General features: G+C 42.0%; 1 protein-coding gene across 1 annotated transcript in view; it reads left to right on the forward strand.

Annotated features, from left to right (window-relative positions):
* The first annotated feature begins 5,810 nt into the window (after positions 1–5,810).
* Positions 5,811–11,296, forward strand: part of LOC311046272 (erythroferrone) — a 15,564-nt gene continuing 10,078 nt past the window's right edge. Inside the window, exons 1-3 of the mRNA XM_084058488.1 lie at positions 5,811–6,958; positions 9,284–9,400; positions 10,698–10,812. Coding sequence (XP_083914614.1) covers positions 6,794–6,958; positions 9,284–9,400; positions 10,698–10,812 — 397 coding nt within the window. The 5' untranslated portion in view covers positions 5,811–6,793. The remainder of the gene's footprint in view (positions 6,959–9,283; positions 9,401–10,697; positions 10,813–11,296) is intronic.

Below are 11,296 nucleotides of genomic sequence, written 5' to 3' on the forward strand. Positions count from 1 at the left end.
TTAAGTTAGGCCCGCGCCCTATAGAGCTCTCCACAGCTACCTCATTTGCACCTTCTTGTTGACTTGAGTGGTAAGTGCAGCCTTCTGAGGTCAAACAACTTAAAGCTGCAATCCAGAACTTTTTTTAAATTTCATTTTTAATAATCCTTACCTTACAGTATCAATGATACTTTAAGGTAAGGATTATTGAAATATACTATACTGTATCATCTTATTAGTCCAGGATTTACTTTAATTAATAAAACATTATTTTAACCAATCATGATAGAGTATGTTGATACAATATGAAGCACATGTCAATGGTTGCTAATGTTCAATGAATCCATTCAGTTTATTCATTAGTATATATATATATTATTTTTTAAACAGAACATTGCAGTGTTCCATGTAAGACTAGGCTATATAAAAATATGAAAAGATGGGTATGGTTTTATACAATGATATTTCCAGATCACTAATATTTATTTTCATCACATGGTTGACAAAGAAATCTGTGTTGGATGCTAGATTAATTCTAAAGTAGTATTTTATTCCAGTGGTTCAAGGTAAGGATTGGCTTTTGAATCTATTTGTGATCAGTATACGCAGTTACCAGGATCCACCTGAAAATCATGAAAGCGCTCACGGACCCATCTGACCAGTTAACACATCAACCTATGGGCTGCTGTGTTAAGTGGTCAGATAGGTGGGCCGGTGCATTTTCAGAGCATACTGTTTAATTCCCCTTATATGGGAATTTCCTTAAGAGGAATATAGGGGTCGGGCATAGCGACGTCACAGGGTTGAGACGCCGTTAAATCAGCCCACTTTCACCGACATCTTGAGGGAGTAGATTGACAGCTGCCACAAGTGTAGAGTAGTGTAGTGTAGTCTGTCCTGTGTTTGTTGTCCAGCAAGTAGACGGTGTACATTATTATCTATCTCTAACTTGTCTGTTGCTCTAATTTAGCAATGGTACGACAGTGCTGCATTATCGGATGCAATGCCAAGGTTTCAGACGTTAAATTAAAAAAAGTGAAATTGCACACATTTCCAACCTGGAGGAAGCACGGCTAGTGTGACTGACTCTCTCTGAAGAGCGGCCAGCGTGACTGCAGTAGGAAAAGCTGTTGGAGATCAGATGTCGAGATATCAAAGAAACGGCTTGGCATGGGTTTCTTAAATACAATGAGATTGAGCTAACAGCTAAATTGTGTTTCTCTATGTGTCCAGTCTGAGAAACGTTGTCTAACGTGGGTGGCTCACGGTCACGGTGGCTGAGTAAACAGCCAGGGATTCTTGTCTGTCTGTCAGCAAGTGTTCAGACGTCGGAGATATCAAATAAATGTAGTATGGCTTGGGTGTCAGCTGACGAAATAACATAACCTTCAACAACATTCCCAAACACATATAAGCTCAAACGAGCATGACAGCACACAATCAAACATATAAACATCTTTTGGAGGCGAGGAGATTATTTAGGCTTTAAAAAATATATATATAATAATTAAAGCAGTGGTTCTCAAATCTTTTCATGAAAATGTTTTGTGCCAGGGAGCATTTGTGTTGTTAGAATGTTTTAAAAAATATTCCAAATATTCTTTATTTTATTGCAAGAGTTTTTTTTAATAACCTATGTACAAGCTCACGTGAGCTTGTAGATCGGCTATTTTCAAGTAGTCGATGTCACTAAGCCACTTCTTTTGGGCTTGTTTTCATAGACCTGGTTGCTTATTTCTCTCGCAAAATATGGCAACACTGATCGCAACAGGTCCGTTGTGCACTTTCTCAATGATCAACAATGAACAATATAAAATTAATAATAATACTTCGCGATAATAATATTATAAATATATATATAAATAATCAGTACTCAAGATGACTATTTTATTTCGGTTACACAACTAAGCAACAAAACGTTGTTCTTTTCAGGTAAAATGAATGATTGTGACTGAGTGGTCACTGTCATTACATCTGGTTAGCCGTCTAGGGCACAGATGTAATGACTTTTTTCCAGGTAGCGTGCCTTTGCGTCTGCATTCAGCTTCTCTCTGTATGGTAACTCTCTGTCATGCATTGCCAGGTCCATCTTCTGTCCTTTACCAATAAATTCGCTGTAGTTCAGGACACGTCGTGACTCGTGGGTAACTGTCAATGTTGTTGATACGAGCTGTTGTTATGGAGCTCCCCTAATAGACCAATTAATTGTTTACTAACATTGAGACTGGATGCGCAGGTGATTGTTTCACGCAATCAATTTCCAACCTGTTGTTTCGGGGTGCGCTAGTTTCAGCACACCCCAACCCCCTCTTGTGTGTTGGCTAGTGTGGCACGTCCTGGCTAGACCTGATAGAATGGGTTTCATTTAGCGCATACTGGTTGCACGCATACTGGTTCTTATCAGTGTGACGTCGTCTGTTAAGGGGTCTATATGGCCACCGGAACTACTTCAGCCTGAGCTTGGCCACGCCTTTTGCCCGTTCCCTATATGAATGACTTATGATGGGGTCCCACCTGAGGACCATCCTCAGTATATTAAGCAGTGGTGGAAAAAGTACTCAAATGTTTTACTTAAGTAAAAGTATCAATACTGCAAAGTAGAAATACTCTGTTACAAGTAAAAGTCTGGAATTCATCATTTACTTAAAACGTAAAACGTAACGTAAAATTACAAAAGTATTGGTATGAAAATGTACTTTTACCAAAAGTAAAAGTACTAACATGTTTGAAAATAGCAGATCTACAAGCTCACAACGTTTCGCGATGCAACGCTAGGTATAAAATAGGGCTAAAGTGGTTAATGTATGTTTTATAATGTCATCATTTATATCTGCAAAGTAACTAACACAGATGTAAATACCGCCCACTACATTTGATTGGGTAAAGCGCGGCCTGCGGCCTGATCTGAAGGCACGCCCACTTAAAGCTAACGAACACGCGTTCTGAATGGGGCTCCGACAGATTCAGTAGCGCAGTTCTGAATCTATTTTTGAGAGATTACTTTCGTATACATATACAAATGTCAAAATCGATACAATATGTCTATGTTAGTCTTGATCCAAGGCTAGGAAGATCCACCTTAAGAGAGGAATCGCCTTGACCAGAGGATACTTGGGACGATTGCTACCAGTAGGCTATTAATTAAATAAACAGTTCTCCCAATATCTACCTCGGATCAATGGAACCTACTTGGTATACTTTAAGTTCTTAGAACACATGAACTAACTGACAGTGTTTTCAATGTGACTGCTTGCCTTTTGATCTGAAGTAACGACAGAAAGTAATGCTGTAGTTTAATGTTTAGCTTGTATTCCGAAGTAAAGTAACATGACTCATGAGCGATAAACACTGGAGTTAAGCCAAGACATTAGAAATGTCACTACTACTACTACACACACACACACACACACACACACACACACACACACACACACACACACACACACACACACACACACACACACACACACACACACACACACACACACACACACACACACACACACACACAGTTAATGTTTTAGGGGAAAAGAGGGCACGTCACTTCTTTACAAACCATAGTAAATTAATTGACATGGCATAATCACCCTGTCTGTGCTGGATAAGAATGTCTCAACTTCAACAGACATCTTGGTGGAAGATGGATGACAAATTGAAGGAAAATTATGAACTTGAATATCCCTAGCGATTTATAATTAAAGTGCCAGTTCAGCCAGCCTACAAAAACAAGAAAGAAAACAATTTATGGCAGCTTTAAAGCAGCACTATGGAACTTTTTTTGAATGAATAAAATGTAATTTTGTCCAATCTGTATGGTAGTGTACATTAATGCAATATAACTTACAATTGGGGTTGTTGTATTTTGTCTCCCTGCTCTTCTATTGAGACATTTAAATTGTGTCAAAGGTCATGTCTCACCTAGACACAGGATCTGACACGAATTTTGACCTGATGGTCAAGATTCAATTTACCCCCTGAGCAAGCAGGCAGGCTCTATTAGCTCAATGGTAAAAATGTCAGCACTTGCGCAGGAAACCGGGTTCGAATCTGGGGTAGAAAAGTAGAGTTATATAGTGCAGCTTTAATTCTAACCAACCAGAAAAAAGTAGGCCTATATTAAATAATATATTACACCATTAAATAATACAATAATAATAATAATACTAATAATAATAATAATAATACGCCTATTAAATAATAATAGGTCTATACTGCACCATAGTTGGTAACGTAAAACCTCAAAGCTATTATATTAGTTTAGCTGGGCCGACTCTAATTTCTAGTTTCAAATAGTTTTAAATACCAGTTGTCTATCACATCATCGATGTTGGGCAGAAACCTTGTATCTTGTATATTTTTTGGTGTAAATTAAGGCCCTACTTTAGTGTCGCACAAAAGCGGAAATAGACGATCTACAAGCTCACAACACATATTTTTTATTAATAATAAAAAAAGGAACTGTTTTTTACATCTATTCTACCCGACAGACAGTGACTATAGTTGAAGCTCTCAACACCACAGTGCACTGCAGTGCATTGCACACAACCTATAGTTAATCTGCTCTAGGTGAAAATAATTGCTAAAAAAAATAAAATAACAAAAAGTGAGCTTTTCAATAATTTGAATAATCAGAAAAAGTAAAAGTTAGAATAATTGCTGAGAAAATAATTGAGTTGCAGCCCTAGCAGTTGCTGCAATGCTGTACGTAGCAGGATCCATGACAAACAGAATCCATGTGAAAGAGTTGAAAAGGGAGATAGAGGTGATTACTGTAATACAGAATATGGCCAGTGGTCTGAACTTGTAGATCGGCAATTTTCACTACTTTTAAAATAGGACTTAAGTGGTTAATTCATAATATATTTGTGTACGTTTCAGTCCCAAGAGGACCTTCTTAGACATGTAGTGGAGTAAAAAGTACAATATTTCCATTTGAAATGTAGCAGCTGAGTTACAAAAAGAGAAAACAAATAATCCAAAAATGTACAATGTACAGTACTCAAGTAAATGTACTTAGTTACTGTCCACCACTGAATAGGACTGATAAGTCCTATCACCAAGGTGACAGCCACCACGGTCATAACCATGGAGCCTTCATGTGAAAAAGGGCAGTGACACTACCACAGAATCTCACCCAACTCACACACTCTGTTTCATCATAAAAACACACACTTAACATCCACACACATTTCATCAGACATGTCACTGTCATCAGCCTGTCACTCACACAATGACGCACAACCCCCCTGTCTTATCTGTACTGTGTGTGTGTGTGTGTGTGTGTGTGTGTGTGTGTGTGTGTGTGTGTGTGTGTGTGTGTGCGTGCGTGCGTGCGTGCGTGCGTGCGTGCGTGCGTGCGTGCGTGCGTGCGTGCGTGCGTGCGTGTGTGTATCATGCACGCGCGCGCCTGTGTTCACAATATACAGCAGATCATCTCAGTTTGACTGCAGGAACATGCAGGTGTTAGGACCCTGAGGAGAAACAAAGAGAGAGAGAGAGAGAGAGAGAGCGAGAGAGCGAGAGAGAGAGAGAGAGAGAGAGCAAAACTTGAGTAAAGGACAGGCAGACAGAAGCATAGAGGAAGAGAGATAAGTAGATAGACTGTTGGGAGACATTAAAGAGAACTGTGGATAGACAGAATGACAGCATGAGATGGAGAGAGAGATAGAGAAAGAGAGAGAGAGAGAGAGAGAGAGAGAGAGAGAGAGAGAGAGAAGGAGAGAGAGAGAGGGGGGATTAGGGAGGAGTTGGGGGGAGGGAGGAGTCTTGAAAGGGGGAGATATAAAGGACAGGCGGTGAGAACAGAGAGAGAAGAGGAGAAAGAGAACTGGAGAAGGGGCAGGAAGGTAGAAAAGAGAACAGGAGAAGAGAGAAGAGAGAGAGAATAGAGGAGAAGAGAAGAGAAGAGAGAAGAGAAGAGAAAGGGAGAAGAGAAGAGAGAGTGAGTTTGACTGAAAATTAGTCAACAGACATCAAAGGACTTACTGACACACACACACACACACACACACACGCACGCACGCACACACATGCACATGAGTGAGTGGAAAGCGTGAGTGAGAAAAGTTGGAGAATTGGCCAGAGAGAAGAGAAGGAACACACTGCTCATATACCACCCACAGTGTGCACGCACACACACGTGCACACACACACGCACACACACACACACACACACACACACACACACACACACACACACACACACACACACACACACACACACACACACACACACACGTGCACACACGCACGTGCACGCACACACACATACGCACGCACGCCACAGTGAGACTCTGACAGGCTGGACGTTACAAGAAGTTCACTGAAGGACATTGGACACAGAAAAGACAGGAGGAGGAGGAGGAGGAGGAGGAGGAGAGGACAATATTCCAGGAGCTGTAGATCCAGTGTGATCCAGACGTTTCCTCTTTGAGTCACGGACAGACGAGGACCGTGAGGACATCCATGTCCCCTGTGGAACACGTCGTCCACAGACAAACGGACAGACAAAGTCTGGGGGAAAAAAAACGTCCTCCATCTTTGACCGACCTCTTCCACCAAAGGCCACCGCATCCTCCACACCAGAGGGACTGACAGTCACACTCTCTCCGCTGTCACCACCTCCCTCTTTGGGGAAGCAAAGGACCAGAAGTTACAGAAACCCCCCAGAGGCGCGTCCACCTCCTCCCAAAGGAGCAAGAATGGTGACCTGGTACTGTAGGTTCTCCTAGAGACTCCCCAAAAACCTTGAAAAACGTTTCTGAAGGAGGACTATAAGCTTGGTGTCCGGCTCTCCCACCCCCACACCCCAGCAATGCTGGCCGTCGGCGGCCTGGCCCCCCAGGGAAGGGCCAGTGTGGGTGGGATGAGAGCTCTGCTGTGGCTGCCCGTCCTGGTGGGGTTGGCGATGGTACTGGAGATGGAGATGGCCGGCGCCGCAGAGGGCGTGGAGAGCAACACAGCTGGCACCGAGAGCCCGGTAGGTCCCATGGTTCAACTGATGTATATACATACATGATGACTGATCACTGGTTAGTGTGATATATACTGTATATTTATTGGGTCAAGGTTTGAATCTATTGTATAGTTCAGTGGTTTTCAACCCTTTTCATTTATTCGGCATTTGAGCCACGGTCGGAGCACCATTCGATGAGATTTAGACTCTCAGACCCAAAACGTAGAATAGTTTGTTGTCGTTGGATGAGATTTTGTCCACAATTCCATGCTGTATTGATACAGCATGGAGAGATAACAGGCAAAACAAATTCTACATTCTCTAATCATGTAGACTTAAATGAAGTAAAGCAGACATAGGGGAAAGGTTGTTTACCAGACATAATATAAAAAGCATTGCTCTGCATCATCTGTAGGCCTATGTTAAAAGTTCACTTGCCGTTTACAATGTAACTCTGTTGTGCTGAAAAGAAAACCCACTGAATTCATGTGAGCTTGTAGATCGGCAATGTTTTTGCACAGAGACTGAAAAGAGTAGCCCGGAGACAATTCAGGTCCAGTTTTTCAAGTCTCTAGAGGGCTTAAGTGGTTAAGATCCAGGTGAACTTGTATTGTTATGACACCCTGAAGGAGGTTTATTGTTTATAAAGACAGGACTGACGCACACAATATTAGATTATGTGTACTAATAAATAACACTACTTTGTGTAGAGAAGTATGCAACCTTCATTCATTGATCTATGCACGATTCATTATTGTATGTACTTCTTCAATAGAAGTACACACATACATTGTTTTTCTTCCACTTTTCCATATAAGCCTACACGGAGGTTGAGGTTCAATTATTCAATTATTTGTGGATTTAATCTTGACCTTGAACAGTCTGTAGCCTAATGTTTTTTTATTTCTTAGCTGTGTAGTGATATATATATATTGTTGCTGTCGGGCAAAAACCTCTTATCTCCATATTTTAATACATCGAATGCCCTACTTGATCATACTACAGCAAATATTATTCCGGCTCGAGAATTGGTTTAGAGAGGATATTGTTGCTGTCGGCCAGAAACCTCTTATCTCCATGTTATTTTCGTGAATTAATACCCCACATGATCATACAGCATCACACAAAAGCATCAAATGTAGCAGATCCAGGCCCGGACCGCTGGCATAGCGGTCCGGGCCACTCCCCGTGTCACTCCCCATCTCTCTCCCCATTTCTTGTCAACCTACTATCCCATTAATAAAGGCATAAAAAAAAGCCCAAAAATAAATCTTTAACTAAAGCACAGTAGCAGATCCACTTGCTTGAGCTTGTTGATCTGATACTTTTGCTATTTTGGAATTTGAATCCTGAAAAGTAACAGTTTTGGACTTATGAGGTGTCCACCCGACAGAGACGATATTTAAAATGTACAGTGCAGGGAGGTTAGAGCAGTGGAAGTGTGCGTGGTCTCCGATTCACTCACACACACAATCACAAAGGAAAGGATAAGTAGGAAAACGGTTAATTGTCCATAATGTGAGTCTGTGCGCTCCTGACTTGCTCGCCAATCACCTAAGAGCACGCAAAGTTGCTTTCATAAAGTCTGCAGTTTTTTGAGCCGCGCTATGAGCTTGTATATCTGCTATTTTTGAATAGCCAAAGAAATCTAAAGTGACACAGATGCGTTCCAGGTCTTAATGGGTTAATCACTTCTACTAATAATAAAAACTGCTTCACAACAGCAATGCTGGTGTAACTAAGACATTAGCTGCAACAAATAGGATTTGACATGCATTGATGACATATAACAGTGGTTCTCAAACCTTTTCATGTCAAGGACCCCCAAAATGATATGTATTTGGCTGCAGACCCCTATCTCAAAAATATGCTGTGCCAGGGATTTTTCAAAAAATAGCAGATCTACAAGCTCATAGCGCAGCAATTTTGTAGTTTGTTTTCCACAAAAAAACGGAAAAAGTACCACATTCATGGCACTGCTCCTTAAAGACACTGGGCAATAAGTCCTACTGAAAGTGTCAAAGCGGAAGTACACTAGTTTACCGTCCAAGGAAGTTATGTTGAGGCTGCATGAGCAGATATATATAGTTCTTTACCAGGTCTTTCTCCTTGTGAATGTGAGATGAGAAAAGGCTGGGAATGAGGTTACTCTTTAAATATCGCTTGTTGCGTCAAATGACACCACTAAAACCCTGACCCATTAATTTAATACATTACATTAATGGGTGTTTTATTCATCATTTATGGTCTTAATACAGTATGTGGTTTTGACAGAACCTTCTTGCATTGTGCCTATTGCGTTTTAACAATGGCTTCGTCCATGGTCTCCATGGTTGCGGTGTCTCCTAGGAAACGGTCTCTCCGGACCTATCCAGAGTATCTCCTCAAAGCTCGTGGCTGTTCTTCAGAAAAAACTCCAACAAAGGAGACAACAAGAGGAGCAAACCTTCCAAGAGAGTATCGAAGGTCAGTTTACTACTATTGCTATTATACTACTGTAATAATACTACTACTACTCCCACTCCCACTACTCATACTACTAGTACTAATACTGTACATACTGTACATGCAAGTCCTCACTTTTTGCCTTGAGTTGCGTCACCTCCATTCACTTCATCGGGCCAGTCTTCTACAGACCCTTCCATTGGCGAATACTAATAGTGACAAAGCCCTGAACCGGAAGTTTACATAATGCACTGGAGTCAATGAGCGTTTGTCACTATTTCGAGTTTACATGAACCATGTGACTGGCGCTGTTTTCTGCCCCCGAGGTGACGCAACTCTCGCATACAAGGCTCTGGTCAGAGGCACATGTCATCTGCGTAGTCCAGGTACGTTAGGGCTACAGCAGGAAGTCGTCGAGACCTCCTAAGTGTGCAATTATAGTGAGGCTGAGTCCCTGCCTGAGTGCATTTATCCCAGGACTCTAATGAAGAGGAAGCTGGGGCACGGGTGTCATCACTGTTGCTGTCTGGGGTCACCATCTGGGCTCTTGTTGTACAATTTGGCCCTGAGAGGGTAGGGAGGGATACCGTGAGCCTCAAGTATCTTCATAATCATGTGTCTGTGTATTGAGTCAAATTCCTTTTTAAAACCACTTAAACCCTACACTTGGTTGACTGCAGTCCCACAGGGCTCTATCTACTTCATTAGATATCTTCGCTGAAAATAGTCGATCTATAAGCTCACTGGGCTTATGGGTCTATGAGCTCACAATGCTTCGCGTTGCAACGCAAAGCTTGTAGATCTGCTATTTTCTGCGAAGGTTTTCCGCAGAATACAACTGCTGAGGTTACAATCGTTAAAAAACAGCACTGCTGGCAGGTTGTTGAGGGTCCTCTTTAAGGCCTAGATCTGGAACCCTCTCGAACGCCATTTTAGTTCTCTCTCATGTGTGGGTCGATGATGCACCTTGCCCTGTTTATAGTATCATGTAGTGAATCGCTGTAGTTTCTCCCTAGCTTTACGCTGGTGGGTGTGGTCTTTAAGTGAGTTTTCAGTAAATTTGGAGCAAAAAAGCACATTTCACTAGATCATTTGCCAAGAGCGCATTGAGTAACCTAGCCTACTTGCATACTGTACATGTATTTAAATCTCTTTCCAAGACCATGCTGCTACGGTCCTCTACCTTCAGAAATCTTCAGAAATTATTATCTGAACTCAGGCAACTATTGTCAATGGTAGGCTACTGACAAACTGAAATAATAAATGCAATTTTGTTTTTATTTTTTTTGGAATAAAGTTCATTTTTGTGTCTCTGCAGCATGGTCTGCCAGGACCTCCAGGCCCCCCTGGCCCTCAGGGGCCACCAGGGGCCCCGGCCCCGCTGTTGCCCCAACAAGAACAGCTCATAGAGGATCTCCATCTGAAGCTGAAAGGTAAGGATCCACCACACACACAGTACCACTCTACCACAACCAACACAGTACCACTCTACCATAACAACACAGTACCACTCTACCATAACAACACAGTACCACTCTACCACAACCAACACAGTACCACTCTACCACAACCAACACAGTACCACTCTACCATAACAACACAGTACCACTCTACCATAACAACACAGTACCACTCTACCACAACCAACACAGTACCACTCTACCACAACCAACACAGTACCACTCTACCACAACCAACACAGTACCACTCTACCACAACCAACACAGTACCACTCTACCACAACCCACACAGTACCACTCTACCATAACAACACAGTACCACTCTACCACAACCCACACAGTACCACTCTATTAGAACCCACACAGTACCACTCTACCACAACCCACACAGTACCACTCTATTAGAACCCACACAGTACCACTCTACCACAACCAACACAGTACCACTCTACCACAA

Source organism: Gymnoscopelus microlampas, assembly GCF_963454915.1.
Source record: "Gymnoscopelus microlampas genome assembly, chromosome: 5".
Classification (NCBI taxonomy): Eukaryota; Metazoa; Chordata; class Actinopteri; order Myctophiformes; family Myctophidae; genus Gymnoscopelus; species Gymnoscopelus microlampas.